Here is a 22,333-nt window from a genome sequence, read left to right as displayed (position 1 = left end):
ATTTCCTTGTATGTGTTGTCTCTTCCATTAACCATGGAGAGTGAGCCAAACAGCTGATCTGCGTCTTGATACAGCGCGCCGCACAATTGCGCTTCTGCATAAAACTACGGAAGTTAGTTAGGTTGAGAAAATGTAGTGCCAAAGGAAAGGGCTGTCTGACAGCAAGGTAAAGCGGTGAAAACATTCTAAATATAGTGTACAATTAAACTGATACACTTTTTTTTTTAGCTGACCAAAATACTGTATGTTTATCTGCTGCCCCCGTCCACAGCAGTGCATTGCTTAGCTTCTGTGTCGGGACTCTACTTGAAAATATTGAAATGATCCCCTAAATTGGACACTGACATTATTTCTGCCTTCAAGGCAGCTCTACCTGCAACACATGTTTGAAGCCCTAAAACTTCAAGACTTCATAAGACAGGTTTTTAACATTAAAGAAACCTTTCAAACAAGGAACAGACATGGCTTTATCTCTTTTCAGCCCACAGCATCTCAAGCCCGGTGCAGTACCACCCACTTCCCAGCTGACTGGGAAATGTGTTTGAGAAGGCGTATAAGCTCCAAAGTACGATCTAAAGACAGAATGTCAAATTAGACTTTCATTCTCTGTCTAGCTCTACATATCCTCTCGTAACACACAGACTGATTCTGACACTGTGTCTGAACCGTGCTGACGCATTTTTCAATGGCTGGCATTCCAGATCCTTTTAAGTGTCCTCTGCACTCAGAGCGGCTGTATGACCTGATGACAAAAAATGTTTTTGCCCGTCCATCCTCTCCTCCCTTCTGAAATCCTGATTTATCAGTTTCCTCTTTTATTAGTGATGAATGAACTAAAGATGAATGAAATGTTTGTACCATCATTTCTACTTCCAATTACTAAGAGTAATTGCACAAGCATGAGTCAGCTTTTCTAACGTTTCTCAGTAGAGCGAATTAAGTGTGGGAGCAAAATTATTAATTATGAAGAAAACAAATCATAGTGGAATGGGATGTGTTTAGATCACATAATAATAGGGAGTGGGGGGGCTTTTATGATTGGGAAAAAATATTACAGAAATTGAAATAGTAATTTGTGGAGGCTACAGCTTTGAATGCCTTTCATCCTACTAATATGTGTGTAGTCCATACAGCATCCACCAGTGCACTTGATGTTGAAATATGTCATTTGAATACCATTTTAGTCACCAAGGTATTACATAGTGTATAGCTTTTCTTAAGAGACTAGATTGCAAGTGGGTGTAGTCAACAAATATTCTAGTATTAATATGCTTGTAATAGAATATTTGTTGAATACATGAAGATAGGTGATGTGAAAGCCTCTCACTGTATATAAAACGAAAGTGTCTTTCATCATGCACTCCCCAGAGTGGAGGGGTATCTCATGGGGACAATGAAGTAGATACAGGTTAACGTGGTGAGACCAAAATAACATGTTGACACGGACAGAAAATAGCAAGAACCGTAGTGAGCACTGTGGGGGTGATCTGCCCTCACCAGGGCCCTTTGTGTGAAATATGAAGTAAACATGAGGTTGTCTCGCATTGCCTGACCTATTTCCACAGCGCTGTGGAGTAAGGTTTTGGCTACCCCACAGATGCCTGGGATAGGAGGGAAAAAAATGCTCTGGGTTGTTTACATTTCTTTAAATCAATCACAATCGTCTTGGGCGGCGCTAAGTTCCGTCCAAGTACGCCGTCCAAGATGGCAGCTGGCAAGTGTGGTGTGCTTGTGGTGCTTTTAGCATACATATTTATTATTATCTTTTTAGAAAACGGCCCTAACATCGGTTTCGAGGGACATTTACATAGTTGCTATGCTCAATCAAACAAACTTTTGCTTAAAAAAAAACTTGGTTATGGGAAGAAAATCCTCATGGACACATTTCTCTATCCATGCTGGTATCCAGACAAGCGCAATGATAAAGGTGGTGTCAAAAGGCAAGTGAATGGTGATTAATTGATAATTTGCATCTGCCTGGGCCCGATGCGGGAACGTGGACCAAGGAATACGATGTCAAATAGGCCATGGCATGTGCGATGGTTTGGAGCGGAGTGGAAGCGTGCGTGGAGGCGCCGGGAGAAGTGGTGGAGATCCGGAGCTGGGAGACGCGACAGTGATCCAGGAGCGCGGTGTGGAGCAGGCCAGGAGATTGGATCCACAGGCCCCCGTGGAGCAGTCACTCTTGGAATAGCTGGAGGGTCTCTACAAAGAGATATTGAATGTGGATTCTTTCATGTCGGTGAGAGGATTACACCTGCTTCATCTCAACGTCAGAAGCCTTCTCCCAAAAATCACAGAGATCCGACATCTCATCAAAAGCAGAAAGGTGGGAATATTTTATTTCACAGAGACATGACTGGATGACTCCATTACGGACGCTGAAATTGAATTGGAGAGCTATTTGGGAATTAGGAGAGATCAAAACCCCAAAGGTGGAGGGGTGAGCATATATGTAAGAGTGGACATTGGTTTTAATCATAGAACGGACTTAAATAGTGAGCAGGTTGAAGCGGTTTGGTTAGATATTTTGCTACCGAAGAGTAAGCCCATACTAATTTGCACGTTACAGACCGCCTGATCAAACACAGTTTTCTGAACTTTTAGAGAATGTTTGCTCAAATTGCATGGACTTGGTTAAATCTGAAGTTATCATGTTGGGGGATTTCAAGACTGATTTTCAGAAAATTTATATTTCTGGGTATGAAATATTGATGAATTTCTGTCGCTCCTATAGTTTACATCAGCTGATTAATGAACCTACACATGTGCGTTCTACCACCCAAACCACGATTGACCTTGTCCTAGTGTCAGACAAATCTAAGGTAACAGAAAGTGGGGTTATAAAACATGGGTTGAGTGACCATTCTGTTATCAAGCAAGCAGTGCTCAACTGTCATACTTCTATAAAAACCCGGTCACTGAAAAAGTATAGCAAAGAAGCGCTGAATGGCTTTTTAAATAAAAATGAACTGGTCTTCGGTTTTGCAATGTAGTGATGTTAACAGAGCATGGTGCTTATTTAAAAGTATGTTTTTAGAAGCTGTAGATAAAGTAGCCCCATATAAAGAAATTAGAATAAAGCAGAGAACAGCACCCTGGGTAAATGATGACATCCTTGAGGCAGTTAGGATAAGAAATAGGTAGTATGGTAAATTCAGAGAAAACAAGGATGAGCAGAGTTGGGCTGATTATAAAAAGGCAAGAAATTAAGTTAACAGATTAGTGGTCAATAGTAAAAAGGCATATTTCAATGAAAAAATTGCTGAATACAGAAATTACTCAGGAAAGTTATGGAAACCCCTTAAGCAACTTGGCTACAGTAAAAGGCTAAAAACAAAAAACACTAATATCACTCTAGATCTTGGCAACATTACATCAGAGAAGGAGATAGTGGCAGATAGCTTTAAAAAGTATTTCTCATCTGTTGCCAGGAAGCTTGTGGAAAAGTTACCTGGCCAGACTGGTCAATATGGTGAAAGTCATGTGCAGGACTTTTACTCTCAGTTAGGTGTCCAAGCAGGGAGTTTCTTTTTTGAAAAGGTGAGGGAGGCACTTGTTTTTGAGAAGCTGATAAGGCTTGATGGCTCTAAAGCCACAGGAATAGATTCTATTCCATCTAGATTCATGAGGGATGCCGCTGATTACTCTGAGCATTACTCATATTGTAAACAGGTAAATAAAACAAGGATACTTTCCCAATGACCTCAAGATTGCCAGAGTGATTCCATTATATAAGAAAGGGAGTAAACTAGACCCTGGTAATTATAGACCTGCCTCAATTCTTGGTTGTCTGTTAAAGATAATTGAAAGGATCATTTTTTTAACAGATTGATAATTACTTAAAATCACAAAACCTACTTTATGAGTTCCAGTTTGGCTTTTGTAAATCACACTCTACGGATTCCTGTTTACTGTTTCTAACTGATTATACAAAAAAGGAGGTAACTTCTGCGGCATGGTCATGTTAGACTTACAAAAAGCCTTTGATACAGTCGACCATTGTGTTTTAATGTATAAATTGAAAGCCATGGGTTTAGTGAATTAGCACAGAAATGGGTGGGCTCCTCAAAGGGAGAATATAATGCAAGTAGTGGACATTGGGGGGAAAATGTCTCAACCAAAAGGCATTGACTGTGGGGTACCTCAAGGGAGCGTTTTGGGTCCACTTTTCTTTCTGCTATATATAAATGACCTAAAGACTGCTTCATGCAGTCTTTTTTTATATGCAGATGATTCTGCGCTGGTTGTTTCTCACAAGGATAAAAATATGATTGAAAGCACACTTCTAAACTTCTAAATGTTAGCATGTGGATGGCTTAGCATGTGGATGGCTGATAACAGATTATCACTTAATTTAGGAAAAACCTATGAATCTATATTGTTTGGAACAAAGATAAAGTTAAAGAAAGCCTCAGGTTTTAAGGTCCTAGCTAGAGATACTGTAATTACTGCCAAGGAATCAATCTTGGATGTTTGTTAGATTGCAAATTATCAGGAGTAGGTCCAGGCCCAAAAGGTAATCACCAAAGTAAATCAGAGAGTCCGCTTTTTGGCCAGAATATCAAAGTTTTTGGATGAAAAAACAAAGCTAATTCTGGCAGGAGCTTTAATTCAGCCTTATTTTGATTATGCATGTGGCTCATGGTACAATGGTGTCCAAGGGAACCTGAAACATAGGCTTCAGAAATCTCAAAATAAATGAATCAGTCTTATTTTAGACCTTCCCATAAGAATTCATCTGGAATCTTCCCACTTTGAAAGGGTGGGATGGTTGAAAGTTGAGGATCGAGTGTCTCAGATGCAGCTGGGCATGGTACATAAAATTGTTTATGGAGATGTTCCCAAAGATTTTAGAAATTATTTTAATAGAGTAAATGAAGTTTACAGGTACTTCACTAGGGGTAGCTCAAAAGATTCTGTACCCCCCAGATTTAACACTAATCTGGGCAAACAGTCTTTTCTTTATGCTGGAACTACCCTTTGGAACAGGTTACCTGGTACACTCAAGACAAGTAAGAAGCATAGGCAGTTTTAAACAGGGTTTGAAAGTATGGCTTAGGTGCCAATCATAGTCATTATTATATATATTATTTATTGTAAATTTTTCTGTATAATATGGATGGATTTGTTGAATGTATGATGAATGATCTGCTGCCACTTGTCCTCTCCCCCTGCCCTTATAGGGACCACAATGGAAATAAGTCTTTGGGCTTTATTGTGTCATACCTGACTATTTATGTATTTTAAAGGTCCCATGGCATGACAATTTCTCTTTATGAGGTTTTTTAACATTAATATGTGTTCCCCAGCCAGCCTATTCAATTCAATTCAATTCAAAGTTTATTTATAGAGCGCATTTCACAGATAAATTTCACAAAGCGCTTTACAAGGTACATACAAACATACAATGGGGTAAAGAAAATACAGCATGACATGAGGAGAGACAAGGAGAAAAAGGCAACTCCCAGACTATGCCCCCGATAGTACAGTGTGGGAACAGGAAAAAAACACCTCAGCAACATAAGCACATAACCAATACAAGAGCACACAAGACACGCATTGGGGGAGGGGAGTGTTGGGGTGCAGGTAGTCCAGCACAGGCAAGCAGCCATCTGGTCCTGCAGCCAAAACAAAGGCGCTGGTCACAGACCTGCCCGCCTGACTGGGGTTACAAAACGGCGAAGGCGAGATACGGGGTGTGGTGGGTGATTGCATATCTGTATATATGTAAGGGTTCGTGTGTGTGTAGGCCTGCATAGTCAAACTACGCCTGGCCCCATAATCACGTTGTCTCAGTCCGCACGATTGTCATAGCGATACACAGCCGGTTGCCATGGAGTCAACCTTGAACAGGACCCAGTCCGAGTCAACAATCAGCAGGTGTCTGTGGGAGTCGGGTAAGGAACGCAAGAGTGTGTCTCGCTGCAGTGCTTCCAGGGGGAGGTGTTGTACAACACCGGCCTCGGCCAAGGCCAGTGCTGGTGCAGGGGAGCCGAAAGATAAGATTGGAATTTGTTTTGTCTTAGGGCGAGTAGGCGCATTTAGTTACACACGTCTTCTCTAAAACGTCCATTCTGGTCTCCGAATCGATCAATTTTCCTTTGTAAAGCCGTGAGTTTCTCCAAGATGTTGTCCAGACCTTCCAAAGCTGTCAGTTTCACCAAGATGTAATCCAAGTTGTGGTTCATAGTGTTCATAGTCACAATCTGAGTTCCAACAGCTCTGCCCACAGCTTCGACCATGACGGGCAGCCTCGTACTTTGCTCGGCTCCCGTCTTCTTCCTAATTTCTCGATAAACCAGGGTAATGCCTGAGCCAATCAGCAAAATACCTGCTATCATGGTTCCGAATAGGTAGATATCTTCAATGTCCTCCACGGAAAGAGCCGCCAGACACACGACCCGCCACCTCTCCCACGCGTCCATCGTGTAGCCAGATGCGAACATTCCGGCAGGGCAATCAGGTTCCCCCGAACCCAGGCTCCCCGTCGAGAAGATGGTGTCATTTGCGCTGAGAGACCAGTTGATCAAATCCATAATTCCTGGGTGTTTATGTTTTTTTTTGGAGCAGTGCAGAGAGAGAGACTCTCAAAAGTACACAGAGACAAAGACTAAACGAGAGAGCAAAGCAGGGTAGGCAACGGGAGGAGAGGGAGAGAAATGCGACCGCCTTCGTCGAGAGCCAAGCCTATGGTCCCCAGTGGCTATGGTGATAGGTGTAAACCGAGCCCTGGCTATCCTGCTCTGTTTTTGAGAAAATGAAAGCTCAGATGGGCCGATCTGGAATCTTCTCCTTATGACCTCATAAGGAGCAAGGTTACCTCCCCTTTCTCTGCTTTGCCCGCCCAGAGAATTTGGCCCACCCATGAGAAAGAGACATCATGGCTTTCAAACGAGGAAAGTGGCAGTTGGTCAAGGCCACACCCCCACTCTCCCCCCCCTCTCTCCTCCTCAATAGCTACAGACACAGAAATGGCACATACTAAGGAAAGCTCATTGTGGGACTGGCTCTAGTGGCTGTAATTCTGCACCAAGGCTGAATTTCAGGAAAGAGACTTCAGATACAGTATTAGGGGACCACTAAGGCCTATATAAAAGAGACTTCAGATACAGTATTAGGGGACCACTAAGGCCTATATAAAAGAGACTTCAGATACAGTATTAGGGGACCACTAAGGTCTATATAAAAGAGACTTCAGATACAGTATTAGGGGACCACTAAGGCCTATATAAAAGAGACTTCAGATACAGTATTAGGGGACCACTAAGGTCTATATAAAAGAGACTTCAGATACAGTATTAGGGGACCACTAAGGCCTATATAAAAGCATCCAAAGAGCATCATGTCATGGGACCTTTAATTTATGACATAGAGTACTGTTTCATATTTTTATATTTAAGTGGTCAAATAAAATCAATCAATCAATCAAGCTCCTACCAGTGTATCGCTGTGTGTACCAATCGGTCCCAAAATGTCTGGCTAAACCCATCATAATTCCGCACTCAGGGGAAAAAACTCTCCGGGTTAAATTTAATTTATTTAAACCAATCACGATCATCTTGGACAGCGCTAAGGCCAGGATGCAGAGATGGTGCCCTTGCAAAATAATCTTGGTAGGGAACTTGTTTTGGTGGAACATTTGCAGATTTGGAGGCGAGCCCTGGCTATGAAATGGCTAAATCCCCAAAATAGAAAACACCACATTAAAAATTAAAAGATGTATGTCGACTATGTGATACGTCTTTATAACAACTTATTGCACTATCCAAATCTTCATCAAAACTTTTCAATTTTCAGAAACTTTTGATTTTCAGCGCGTTTTGCTAGCTCTGAGGAAGGAGTCTCTATCGGCCCGTCCTGATGTCCGACCCGCCTGCGCAAAAGAGGGAAAGACGTCCTTCCTTTTATAGATAGAGCAGGGCTGGCCCCTGAACACAACACGTTCAATATTAATAAAATAAGCGAACACACGATAAAGGTTGAGAAAAGAAAACTAAGCTCTCTGCTGTTGCAACTCAGTTGGTTGAAGTGTTAATATTGTTAACAATAATAATGACAAGGCAGTACCGCTATCATTAAACACTGACTGTGGCGATATCAACATGCAATTCCCTTAAAGAAAAAACAAGACTAAAATGTCGTTAAAGTTCCACTTAAAAAAATAGAAACTCTTTATTTTTGTTGCCTTCCACCTATTCTTCTCCTCTCCGTCTCTCGCTCTCGCTCTCAAACAAAGACAAACTCACACTGCCTGTGTTGGCTGAGTCCGTCTCTGTACACGGTCCGGTTTGGGTGGTTGAGTATCACATATTTTTGAAGATCGGCTCTCAAGATGGCTCGCCAGATGAGTGCGGCTGAACCGTGCATTACTGAGACGACCTGGAGTAACTGCAAAGGGGTTAAAGTTGCCCAGAATGATCTGGAACTGCATTACGGCACCTTTGATAAATAAGTAAACAAATCTAATTAGCCGTTTCATCCATCCATGTTTCATTCTGAAATGGTATGAATGAGACAAAAGTCTGTGATGACTTCACATGTCTGTAGTAACATCAGAACAGTTAAGTGTCTGTTATCTAAATTGCTAAAGTCAGTTGTGAAGCGAAGATAACATTGTCGGTAAGCACCTGTGTTTTTCATCAGATAATGAGATGTATTGGATAAAATCTTACGTGAAGTCAGTTTGACTAAAATTACAAAATGATTGGTTTTGGCGAAACTACATTAACTGAAATATTCAATATAATAATATAATGAATAGGCGGGGCTCAAGCAAACAGCGTCTTGCTTGACTTTTCATCCTTTCTCTAACTGGCATGTTTGTATTGGCAGTGGTAGAAGAAGTACTCAGAAAAACAATTTCTGAAGTAAAACTATTAATACCACAGTTAAAAAAAAAAGCACTGCACCTTCAGAGCCATGCTGTCTTGAAAGGCCTGGAACACTGCTACAGACCATGGGTCTGCAGACCCCAAGTTCACAAACAGTGCTACAACTCTGACTACGTTTACATTAGGGATGGGACGATTCGTCGACGTAGTCGACGTCATCGATTACGTAAATGCGTCGACAAAAATAAGGTCAGTTACAGTAGTAGGCTACAGGCGAGAGAGTGGTGGACATGCTAACGCATATCCAACGCCATCACCCAGATGTGCCAATCACTGGAACGAGACAAAAAACTGTCCAACTTCTCCTCCCTACAGTGCTTAACCAGCCTTAAGATACAAATAATTAAATTTAATTAAAGGGAAAAGAGCTTAGATGTTAAACAAGAGCTTATTCATTATTTTACCTACTGTTAAAAAAAGCAAATACAGGCTACTCTTTGTACACTTGCTCTGTTTACTTTAAGTTTAAATTTTTGTATTCCTCCTGAAAGTGACTTTATTTTGTGGTTGGACTGATAGCGTACATCTGGCTTCAGGTTGCACTACAAATTCATTTTACTTGAACAGTGCAGTGTTAAACAATTTGAATAAATAGAGATTTGAGCCTTATTGAAATTTGTTTTTGTGTAAATTGTTAATAATTGAGCAATGGGAAAATAATCACTAACTAAAAAATGAATCGTTAGATTAGTCGACTAATCGAAAAAATAATCGCTAGATAAATTTTTTTTTAAATAATCGTTTGGGACAGCCCTAGTTTACATGGACATAAAATTACGGTTTTGTCCCTTATTCCGTTTACATGGCTAATGAAAGTGAATATTCCACTAATATTCCCGTTTACATGTAGCCGTGCAAAATAGGATTTTTTTCATAGTTTTCCAACGGTGGAGGACTTGTTGGAGCGTGCGAACACAGCCTCCCTCTTTCATTCCTTCAACCAGCTTCTTGAAAAGGTTGGCGTAGCGATGTTTGCTCATATCCAAAAACCTGTTGATATCGAAGTCTTTGATAAGGTTTAAAAGTAGCTGTGTTTCTCCTTCTTATCGGGTCTGCAGGCTTGCAAACTGTTGGCTGGTTGGTTTGTGTACAGTAACCATAGCAACGCACAAAGCTGACCATAAACCGTAAACAGGCAAGAGGTCGTAAACTGGCCGTAAACTGCGGTAAAACCCCTGACTGAATGCACTGTATACATGTCCAAACAATGCCTCCAAAACCTGAATAATACTGGAATATCCCACATGTCTTAATCGGAAAATGCTATGTTCGGAAAAAGGCCTTATTCAGAATATCCATCCGGAAAATGCTGTTTACATGATCTGTATCAAATTCAGAATATTGTCACATTCAGAATAATAGTGGAATATTGGTGTGCATGTAAACATAGTCAATGTCACAGGGTGTATATTTAAAAAAGAGTGTTTTATGGTATTTCCCAACCAATGCATTGTTTTAAAATACCTCAGGTTGTGTTAGGTATAGTGATATTCCTGAAGGACCACGTCAAAGCTGATAGACTGTGTATAGAAACATTTCTCCCATATAGAGGAAGGCACTGGTCAGTGGTAGAGATGTTCCAATAACAGTAAGGGTATAGCCTCCAATACCACCTAAACTGCTGGTATCGGTTTTGTAAAAAGTACTTGAGCTTATCGATCCCATAACACCGAATTTAGCCTTGAATAAAATCTGCTTGAAAGTAGTTTACGTTCTTTTCTGTTATGACTCACTGTCAAACTGGATAATAAAAAGAAGGTTCTATGGCATTCATTGTTTGTGTTTGATCATGTTTCACAAAGAGTTTAACCTTAGCCAGACCGTAGCACGGATAGTAGTATGCAGTTTTTAAAACATAATAAAATATATACGACACACTGGTATCAGATCGGTACTCGGTATCGGCCGATACGCAAGTTCAGCGGAATCGGTACCAGGAAGCAGACAAATGGTATTGGACCATCTCTAGGCAGTGGTGTAGAGGGGCAATGTCTCCTGTGCAACAGATTGTTCTAATATAAGCTTGAGACTAGCAGGAGGAGGGGACAGCCCAGATGCAATTCACACACATGCAAGAGCTACTACAATGGGTGGGAACAACATGAATACAAATGCGCTCTCGTGCGCGCCAGCGCTCTCTCTCTCTCTCTCTCTCTCTCTCTTTCTCTCTCTCTCATGCCATCTTCAGCCTCTCCTTTTTGTCTAACCCTGTCTGTCTTTAGTTTGGATTTACTCATTTCCTTGTTTCTCAAACCTTTTTTAAATCTTTCTGGCACAGTTTAGCTTTGTCACCATCATCGTGCCAGGATGTTGGGTGGAGGGAGTAAAGAAAAATATTTGCAATCAAAAGAGATGCCAAGTCGACATTTGTTCTTGCTGCTGATGCTTTGTGGGCAGTGAGGTATGGTTTATCATCTCAGACTGCACTTTAATCCATCAAAGTCGACTACCTTCTCTAATGAAAGTATTGAGGTGTGGATCCTCGTGCGGTGTGCATTAGGTTCCAATATGTTAAAGATCATATCTGACTATAGCCTACATGGTTGAGTAAACTGAGATATATGTTTGCATTCTTGAATATTCGACCGAAAGGCATCCAGCGATGGTGCGACTGTGGAAGCAACAGTTGGTGTCATGTATCTTAGCGATGCCTTCTAAAAATGAAAGATGAATTAAAAAAAATAAAATAAAATAAATAAAAAAACAGTTTTAAAGTTAGCCCTGGTTTCTCGTTTTCCACACTGATCTTACCTTCTGCTGCCTCCTGGCCATGTCAGTAGGTTGCTTTGCGTTGAAGGGATAAGCAATGCAGCGCATCACAAACACATACAGCTGGAGTCTCTTTTTCCTCTCCTCCTCATCTCTCTGCATCTTCTCCAGGTCCTCTTTCTCCTTGTCGTTGCCCAACGACGGGCTGGGGCTGGAGGGTCGGCCCCCGCCGCTCCCTCGGCCCCGTGGCTGGAGCCCTGCGTCGCCTTCGGAGGCTCGGCCCGGTGACAGACGGGCTCCTCCGAGGCTCTTCGGGGCCGCCACCTCTTTGCGCTCCACCTCCACTATCTCATCCCCTTCCTCTTCGCTGGAAGACGGGTCCAACATGCTGCCGAGGCTCGGTTGGAGAATAAAGACTAGGCTACCTGCTGCAAAGGTAAAACTGCAAAAGTAGAAGGAAAAAAAAAAAGATGCCGATCAGCTTCAGCGTCAGCCACAGAGGGTGAGAGTCAGGGGAAGCCGCTGTGGAGACGCAAAAGCCTGACTGATGAGCGGTTCTGACTGTTGCTTTTCAAGAATAAGAACAGCTGCCGTCAGACGAGTCAATCTCGGCCAGAAACATGAAAGTGTTGTAGAGTCTGCTTGGTTGCGTGATTTCCCAGCCTTTCAAGTCTACCAGACAGTGGCACATAGGAGGGATTTATCGTGAGAGCAGATATAAAGGGGGAGGGGTCGCAGGGAGGGAGAACAGGAGGAAGCGTTGATGTGTAGGTGCTGTGCTGCCTGCCGAGGGGTGGGGTGGGGTGGCGGGGTGGAGCTGACCGCGGTGCTGAAACCCGACCCCCGGCTGCTCTGGGATCTGTTTGATCACGCTAGAAGCACATTAGAGCAACAGCCACCTGATGATCCATCGGAGTCAAAAGACAGCAGGTTACAGCACCAGACCGGAATGAAAGTGGTTTGGCTTTCACAATAAAAGCTTCACCAAGGAATTCAAAAGCATAAATGATCAAATTAATGATGACTAAATTACGAATTTAACGAATTAAAATATCTACCTACCTATCTATCCATCTATCCATCCATCCATCTATCCATCTATCTATTTATCTGTCTGTCTGTCTGTTTGCCTGTCTGTATGCTTACCTAATATTGCAAATACATTTGCAAAAAATAAGACTTCCAAAAATATGTATTGAGCACACAGATTTGATTTTGGGTAAGAGTCCCAAATCAAGCCCTACTTATGTAAACACTATGCTATATAATGTTGATATAGTTAGTTAGTTAATTAGTTAGGGGGGAGGCTGGCCTCTGAGCTGTCCGCGGTGCTGAAACCCGACCCCCGGCTGCTCTGGGATCTGTTTGATCACGCTGGAAGCACATTAGAGCAACAGCCACCTGATGATCCATCGGAGTCAAAAGACAGCAGGTTACAGCACCAGACCGAAATGAAAGTGGTTTGGCTTTCACAATAAAAGCTTCACCACTATGTGCTTGGTATGCAGCCTAGTTCATGGACTGAGAGCTCAACGATCTGCCAATTAAGGAAATATCTTCAGCAATTTGACAACACATAGGCCTAGCCGATCTGCAAATGGAGAAAACACAACCAAATACAGAAACGCGCTGCACACACAACACACAACAACGGAAACTGTTTTAATGAAACTGTAATTATTAAATTAATAATTAAAATGAATAATTAAGGCCTTTCTAAATACCAAGTATGCTTGGTAGTCCAGACTTGGAAAGTTCGACTCAGGAGTAGCTTACAAACTCCCAGGGACGGGAGGATGCAGTACAGTCATTCTGCAAATGGAACAGCAGCATAATTGATGACGTCACCATCTCAGCTCGTCTTGGCAGTATATGTCTACTCCAGTTATCTTCACTGTAATGTATATTAAAAAAGAAAAATTAAAACACAAGCCTGCCTCTTTTCTTTTTCTTTTAAAAATAGTATAGTATATATATAGTTCAGTTTAGGCACCAAAACAGCTAGTTAAGACTGGAAAATGTCTACTTGGTGCACATCCCAATGCTAATATTAACAATACTAAGTAAGCTGAATCATTGAGGTTGATAGGCCACTTGATGGTCTAATGGTTGAGCAAAGGTCATCATCCCCTCAGGTATACAGTTAATATCATTAGTAACACCTGTACTGATCTACCTTAAATCTGCTGTATGACATGTCGTGCAAAGAGAGGATAAAATGGCCTTCAGTAAAGATGGCTCCATGATAGGAGGAGTAGTAGTAGTAGTAAAGGCTGTAGTAGTGGTTAAGAGACTCAGAGTTAAGCAGTCGGATGCTGGATGTCATTTGTGGCACTTATCGTGGAAATTACTGTCTGGGCTCTAAAAGTGAAAGTCATATCGAAAAACCTGTTTTACTATGAACAGCACAAGGCTTCACTGAAGACACTGATATACAGTATATTTTAGGGGAATGACTGGAATTGTTGGGTCTTTGTAAATTATAGAGTGTGGTCTAGACCTACTCTATCTGTACAGTGTCTTGAGATAACTCTTCTTACGATTTGATACTATAAATAAAATTGAATTGAATCACGTTAATCATATACATCATGTATACACTTTTGTATACGAGATTCAGAGGCCAAACACCACACATGCGTGTGTGCATGTGTGGCAGAACTTGTTGCTATGGTGATTTGTGCAGGGAGGGAGTAGAGGAAGGAGGGGTAGACAGTATCTTAGAGAGGTCAAACATGTTTATTTAGTGATTATTATAATTCTCAAGTTCCGTAAGTCCAAAAGTCAAAATGTCATCATCAACACGTTGTTGTGGTTTTTATGTTTGTGGTGTCAAATGTGACACAGTGGTGGTGGTGATGGCGCAGTTGATATGACACGTGCCTTTGGTGCGGGAGATCCGGGTTCGATTCCCACTGCGATACATCAACCAATGTGTCCCTGAACAAGACACTTAACCCCTAGTTGCTCCAGAGGTGTGCGACCTCTGACATATATAGCAATTGTAAGTCGCTTTGGATAAAAACGTCAGCTAAATGACATGTAATGTAATGTAATAACACAGAGCAGGTTACAAAAAGGGAACTGCCTATATATATATGTATATGTATAAGTATATGTATATATTAGGGCTGTCAAAATTACCGCGTTAATTTTTGCGTTAATTTTTAAATATTTAACTTGTTAAAAAAAATTGTGTGACGGCTGACCTATGACCTGACGTATGACATGGTGCCACCCACCAAACCGTGTTGTGGCGCTAAAACGTTAGCTATCCATCCTGGATCAAGATGGATAGGGAGAGAGTTTTGGATGACAATTTCACTTTAAAAAGTTACCCGACGGATCTTTGGAGAAAACAAAAGTAATCTGCGCAGTTTGTAAGGCTGAATTTAATTACCACAGAAGTTATTCGTCTTTGAAATATCACTTCAAAGCAAAACACCCTACCCTAACTAAATCTACAGGGTTTCGGCAATCTACATTACAGGAGTGTGGTACTCGCGGCCAAATAACGAAGCCTGTAAGTGAGACGCTAACTATGTTTTGGCTAACTGAATAGCTAAAAACTGCCACCCAATTAGCATAGTAGAAGACGATGGACTGAGAGAAGTCATTCAAATTGCATCGGGAGACACCTCTTATAATCTCCCCTCGAGAGGAACCATTGTGTCAAGAATACACACTTTGTATGAAAGCGAGAGGGCACGGAAGATGAACATGCTTGAGCAAGCAAAAAATTTCGCTCTAACAGGTGACCATTGGACTTCTGTGAACAATGACAACTACTTAGGCATACATACAGCGCACTTCATTGATAATGAATGGAATCTGCAATCGTTCGCACTAACTGTAAGTAAAACAGAAGAGCGACACTATGCTGATGCATGTGCTGATCATTTTCTGGATGTCGTAAAAGAATGGAAAATCAAGGAAAAGTTAACCACACTTGGCACTGACAGTGCTCGTAACATGGTTGCAGCCGCAAGACAACTTCCATTTAAACACCTGCCCTGCACGGCTCACAGTCTGCAAAGAACGGTCACGGTTTCCCTTCACGACAGTGGATTCCAAAGTGTTCTGGCCAAATGTCGCAAGATTGTCGGGCACTTTAAGCATAGTCCATCAAATGCTCAGGAATTAAGAGAACAGCAAGTTGCACTTGGACAGATGGAAGAATCACTCGTTCAGGACATTCCAAAAAGATGGAATACTACCATAGAGATAGTCAAGCGAATCCAGCGAAACAAATCTCCACTGACCACTACGCTGGCTCAGAAAAACAGCAATATTGCCATGTTGACTGCACAGGAGCTTGCCAAACTGCAAATGCTGGAGGAACTACTTGAACCTTGCAGGTAAGTTTATCTTTTCTTTTTTGGTGCGTGTGTGTGTGTGTGTGTGTGTGTGTCTCTGTGCACTCTTCTCTTTCTGTGTGTACCTGCATATGTAGCATATTGACAGGAAGGTAGTGACTGTCTTTCTCTGTGTAATAAAGAACAATTTACTGACGTGTTTAAAACATCTTGTGCTTTCCATTGCAGATATGTGACTGAACTGCTGCGGGGAGAGCAGTATGTCTCCTGTTCTGTGGTGTTGCCAGCCCTGTGCCACTTACTCAGAGTTATGGAGCCCTCAGACAATGATCCAGTCTATGTAGTGAGGTTTAAGACATTCTTTACCACAGACCTAGCTAAACGCAAGGACAGCACCAACCTCACATGGCTAAAGATCGCTACTGCACTTGACCCCAGGTTCAAGGACCTTACGTGTCTTCCCAAAGCTGAAAGGAGTGAGGTGTGGGCTTCAATAAGCAACCTGGTGGTGGGAGAGAGGCCTACACAACAACCACCTTCAGATACAACCGAGAAACAGCCGCCAAAGAAGAGAAGGATGTCCGTCTTCTTGATGGGTTCTTCAGATACGGATACAGATGAAGAGGAAGAGTCCACAGAATAATGTGTGGACCGCTACAAAGCAGAGCCCAAAATGGACATGGAGGGGTGTCCACTACAGTGGTGGTCAAAGAGAGAAGGAGCACATGCCAGGCTGGCACGCATTGCACGCAAGTACCTGTCAACCCCTGCAACCACAGTGCCTTGTGAGAGGTTGTTCTCACACTCAGGCCACATCATCCAAAAGAAGAGAGCTGCTTTGTCCCCTGATAATGTAAACCGACTGGTCTGTCTCAGTAACTGGCTGAAGTAAAGCAGGACTAAGCCAGTTGTTGCTGTTGTTTGTAACATTTTACACTTGGCACTGTTATGGAATATCTTACTCAGACTGTCCTCTTAGTAGTTTAAGAAATGCAAGAATGTTTTTTTTTTCAACATTAAAATTTGGGGTTCAAGCACTTCATAAGGCTACATATTACTATTTTGAACCATTTATATTTCAAATCTGCAGTCTTGCAGTCAGAAAATGTGTGGCAAATCTTACTCATACTGTCCTTTGTAGTTCAAAAGAGACTTTCAAAAATGCCATTGATTAGCAGTTTTGGTGGGTGTCAGCGGGGGGCTGCACCACATTCCAAGTTGGAGCTGTCATTAAGTGACAGGACTTCTGGCAAGTAAGGAATTGTGTAGTTTTGATAGGATTTCTGAAACTCTCTGTAACCCTCAAGCACTTCCACCATAGTAAAAAATGTGCCCAACACATTTTGAGTGCATAAGGCGTGATGGTAAAGTTTTCGTTCATGCAATGTGTGGGGAGTGAAGTATATTCTGTGTTTGAAATTGCTGGTTGGGGTTCCTGAAGATGGTTGCATGTTCTGCCAGATTAGTCTGTACTAAGCAGGACTAAGCCAAATTGTTGCTGCTGTTGTTCTGAAAGATATTAAACATTCTGAACTTAGCAGAATCTTTCCTTGTTTTTTTTTCTTCTTCATATTTGCAAAGTTAAGTGATTTAGCATTTAAATATCCATTATTACAAGCTTCAGTCTTAATTTAAAAAAGCGATTAATCGCGATTAATCACAGCAAATTGTGCAATTAATTAGTTAATTTATTTGAATCGATTGACAGCCCTAGTATATATATAAAACAGAGCTCTGTTCCACGAAACCTTTTTCGCAAGTGGATGTACTACCTTAAAAAACATGAAATCTTTAGAAAACATTGTGGAATACTGCATTGGTTGCACTTTTGCAATGGGATTGAATAACACAGCTGCTTCTGTAAGGCCTTCTGCAGGCTGTTGAGAAGACGTGTCTGTATGAAATATGTGCTTCTTACATATATTCCATACAAACAGGAGAAGGGAAGGGTGTATAGCTTCAGACACGGCATCACTTCTCTTCTCTGCTTCTCTTCATAGTCGTCAGATTAATCTACCATATAACCAATGGCAGACCAGTATAGCCAGATCCAGCAGGGGAGAGTTCTAGCCCGACCAGACTCCTCTCCTTAACCTGTCTCTCTATAATAAGTTATAGTTTTAGACTGCTGGGGGACTTCCTTTGACACACTGAGCTTCTCTCTCCTCTCTCTTTCCATTTGTGTGCATCCTTGTTCCAGAAATGCTTGTTACTAACCTAGCTCTGGGGAGCTTATTCCCCGGAGTCTTTATGTGTTTCTTTTGCCCAGCATGTTTCCCTGGATTAGGGTGGCACCTAAATCATGGTTGCAGTTATCCCAGTGGTCCTGCTCCGCGCCCTGCTATGCCCTGTTACACCCTGCTACGCTCTGCAGTGCCCTGCTACATCCTGCTACGCCCTGCTATGCTCTGCTGTGACTATTATTGCCATTGTTCATCACACCCCCAACCGGCTCCGTCACACACCCCAGCTTTCTTCCTAAAAGGTGTTTTTCCTCGCCACTGTCGGACTAAATGCTTGCTCTTGGGGAAATTGTCTTTGTAAATTATAGTGTGGTCTAGACCTACTCTATCTGTAAAGTGTCCTGAAATAACTCTTGTTATGATTTGATATTATAAATAAAATTGAATTGAATTGAAGCATTAGGAGGCATTGCATGTCCGCCCCATCTATTTCAGTAGGTAGTCGTTTTCGTCACAACACCAGAAGACAGTTCAGTTTAACCAGAAGGCAGAAGGTGGATGGAAAAGAAGCGCTTACTTCATACAGACATGTCTTCCCAACAGCCTGCAGAAGGCTTTACAGAAGCAGCTGCTTTGCTTAAACATAATATTGGCATCAGCGGAGACACTCAGAACACAGTTCAGTTGGCATCCCATATGTTGCATTACTGCCTCCTACTGGAACGTGTGCATTGGCGACACACGGCTCAAGAAGCCGGCAAATCTACGATATGTAATTCCCTCCCATTAAAATCTATATATTTCATAAAAATACCCATCAGGGAATGTTAACGGGGTTGTCGGTCTCTAAATGTTTTAACTTTTATGAGCGCTCACCTCTCTCCCTCTCTCTCTCTCTCTCTCTCTCTCTCTGCGCACCGAGCTCAGCCTGATCTTCTAAAGAACGGTGACGCCGTTATCAATCGACCTATTGATTGGTCAGTAAGCATGCTTTTACACCGGTTGATCTCTGATCTCCAACTTAACCTGCTCCCGACCAGGTTAGGCGTTCAGCATTAGTTACCACGGCGATTGAACCCGGTAACAACTAATCCACCGTCGTGATACAGAAAATCCTGGGTTGAACCTGAAGTTAGCTTGTTAATGCCAAATCCTGCTTCGTAGTACAGGCCTCAGCATTCAGAAGGACATCAAACACCCTGGCCACTCCCTGTATGAACCACTGTCCTCTGGCAGAAGGTTTAAGATCATCAAAACTAGAACTAATCTGACCACAGTTTTAATACCAGAGCTGTGGCCTCTATCACTCAATCAACTCCCCAGTTCTGTGAAATTATAAAATAGTATATGACAATTCACCATGACGTCACAACAATAATTGTTTGGAAGATTCCAGCTCTGTCCTGCAGTTGCCACGCCCCCTTTTCTTTGCCAGCCTCCATGAACCTGCCATGCCCGTTCCCCCTTAAGACTCTGCCGGTCTCCGGCGCCCCTGAGACCGCCCCTGAGACTTTGCCGGTCTCCGGCACCCCTGAGACATCGCCGATCTCCGACTACCTTGAGACCACCCCAGAAACTTTGCCCTTGTCCTGCCCCGAAGAGACTTTGCCTTTGTCAGTCCGACCGACTCCTGCCCCTTGTGTCCTGTCGGCAGTCAGTCCGACTCCTGCCCCTCGTGTCCTGTCGGCACCCCTGTCAATCTCTGCTCTGGTTGCCTGGCTCCTGCCCTGCTGACCCGCCGCCTGGCTCCAGCCCAGCTGACCCATCACGTGGTCCCAGCCTAGCTGCCCCTTCGCCTGCGCAGCCTCCCAAGGTGCTCCGCCTTAGCCGACCTGCTCGGCCTCCAGAGGGGCACTGCCCTCGCTACCCTGTTTGGCCGCCAGAAGGGTTTTGCCTTCGCCGACGGCCACCCAAGAGTCTACGCCGTCCTGCCTGGCCACCTGAGGGGCTGTACTTTCGCCGACCTGCTCGGCCTCCAGAGGTGCTCCGCCTTGGCCGACCTGCTTGGCCTCCAGAGGGGCACTGCCCTCGCCGTCCTGTTCGGCCGCCAGAAGGGTTTCGCCGTCGCCGACAGCCACTCAAGAGTCCTCGACGTGAGGGGCTCTACCTTTGCCATCCTGCTCGGCCAAACAGAGGATCTCCTTTAAAGGAACACGCCGACTTATTGGGAATTTAGCTTATTCACCGTAACCCCCAGAGTTAGACAAGTCGATACATACCCTTCTCATCTCCGTGCGTGCTGTAATGCTGTCTGATTGCTCCAGCATTAGTTTAGCCTAGCACAGATCCTGCAGGTAACTGGTTCCAACTAGCCTACTGCTCCGAATTGTGACAAAAGTGACAAAATAACGCCAACATGTTCCTATTTACATGTTGTGATTTGTAGAGTCACAGCGTGTACAAAAAACAACGTAACATGAGACACAGCCATCTTCTAACCGTAAACAAACCGGGAACTATATTCTCAGACAGGCTTGCTGCGAGCATATCACTCCGCCCAAATTACTATATTCTTCCGCCTGAGAATATAGTTTCCGGTTTATTTACGGTTAGAAGACCGGTGAGTCTCATGTTACGTTGTTTTGCTGCTAATGACTTCTAAATCTACAACATATAAAAGGTATCATGCTGTTATTTTGTCACCTATTCGAGCAGTAGGATTACTGGAACCAGTCACCTGCATGTTCTGTGATGGGCTGATGCCGCTGGATCCGTCAGACAGCGTTACAGCGCACTGAGATGAGAAGAGTATGTATTCACTGGCAATCTACGTGAATATGTGATAAATTCCAATAGTCGGCGTGTTCTAAGGTTCAACCCCCACATGCACCTCACTTTGGCGGGACGTGGGAGCGTGAAATACGCTCCGTTAAGATTGCCCTGCAGACTACCCTAGGCACCCAAGCGGTCACCGAAGAGGTGCTACGCATAGTGATGATTGAAATCGAAGGCATCCTCAATTCAAAGCCCCTAGGTTATGTCTCCTCTGACGTTGCGGATCCTGATCCAGTGACTCCTAACCTGTTGCTCATGGGGCGGCATGACTCTTCCCTCCCTCTGGTAACTTATCCTGACTCTGAGCTGCGCAGCCGCCGGCAGTGGTCTCATAGTCAGATTCTTTCAGACCATTTCTGGGCCCACTTCCTCAGACATTATCTTCCCTCTCTCCAGTCTAGACAGAAATGGCGCACTGATAATCCTGACCTCCAACCAAACACTGTTGTCCTCATTCTCGACCCTCAGCTCCCCCGATCCCTCTGGCCAGTAGGCAGAGTGATTTCCCTCCATCGTCAAAGTGGGGGACAAACTGTACACAAGACCCGTTGCCCGCCTCATCCCACTCCCTGCCCTACCTGAACCCCCATGACCTTCCACTCTAACAAATTTGCAATGCAAATTTGGGGGAGGCTGTTTGGAAGATTCCAGCTCTGTCCTGCAGTTGCCACGCCCCCTTTTCTTTGCCACTCAGTTCCCCCTGTAGTTCACCACACCTTCAATCACTTAGCCTCAATCAGCCACAGACTTTATTAGGCAGCACCTGTACACACAGCCCTTCCTTTTTGTTCCTGACCACATGGAGGATCTTCGATGCTGGAAATGCTGTCTCCTGCCTTGTGTGCGTTATTAATGTAAGTTCCATATGTTATTACTATGAAGGAAAGTGCTAATGTACTTATAAGGCGAGTGCCACTTTTGCATACCTTTCTGTTAGGTGCTGTTATATTGCATTCATTTGTTTGTGTGCTGTATATTGAACAGTTGAAATTACAAATAAGTTGACATTACTTATTTGAGTTACCTGAGACATGTGCAGTTGAGTAGTTCTATTCATTGTTCGGTTAAGAACAGAGCAGATTATGTATGTTTGTTTTCCACATTAATTGTGGCCTTGTTTGTGGCATTGTGACAATAACCGTATCCCATATCCCCCCCTCCCCCAGAAACCACACACAGACACACACCCATACAAACCTGTAACCTCTCTCCTTGATAATGCTTGGAATAAAGGAATTGTGGCATTGAAAGTGACTGGACAGAACTGTTCTTACGACACCTCCACTGGTCTCAAGCCAGCCACCTACGCAGCCCTCTCAAACCTCCTTTTCAATAACCGACGTTCTTCCTTGGATTGTGGTGGCACCTTGATCGTGGCAGCAGCTGCTGCCGTGGTCCTGCTTGACAATATTGTCACACCAACCCACGTGATGTCCTGCATTATGTAATAGGTGCT

General features: G+C 43.2%; 1 protein-coding gene across 4 annotated transcripts in view; it reads right to left on the bottom strand.

Moving 5' to 3' along the window:
• The window catches only part of cadpsa (Ca2+-dependent activator protein for secretion a), a 244,851-nt gene extending 232,548 nt beyond the window's left edge, over nucleotides 1–12,303 (bottom strand). For 3 of the 4 annotated variants that reach the window (XM_039796736.1, XM_039796738.1, XM_039796739.1), the window contains exon 1: nucleotides 11,646–11,990. In XM_039796736.1, the coding sequence (XP_039652670.1) occupies nucleotides 11,646–11,990 (345 nt within the window). Of the gene's footprint in view, nucleotides 1–11,645 lie in introns of all 4 variants that reach the window. The other variant, XM_039796735.1, reaches the window with a different exon arrangement.
• Between the last annotated feature and the right edge of the window lie 10,030 nt (nucleotides 12,304–22,333).

Source organism: Perca fluviatilis, chromosome 4 (assembly GCF_010015445.1).
Source record: "Perca fluviatilis chromosome 4, GENO_Pfluv_1.0, whole genome shotgun sequence".
Taxonomy (NCBI): Eukaryota; Metazoa; Chordata; class Actinopteri; order Perciformes; family Percidae; genus Perca; species Perca fluviatilis.
This window is presented reverse-complemented; position numbering and strand designations above follow the sequence as displayed.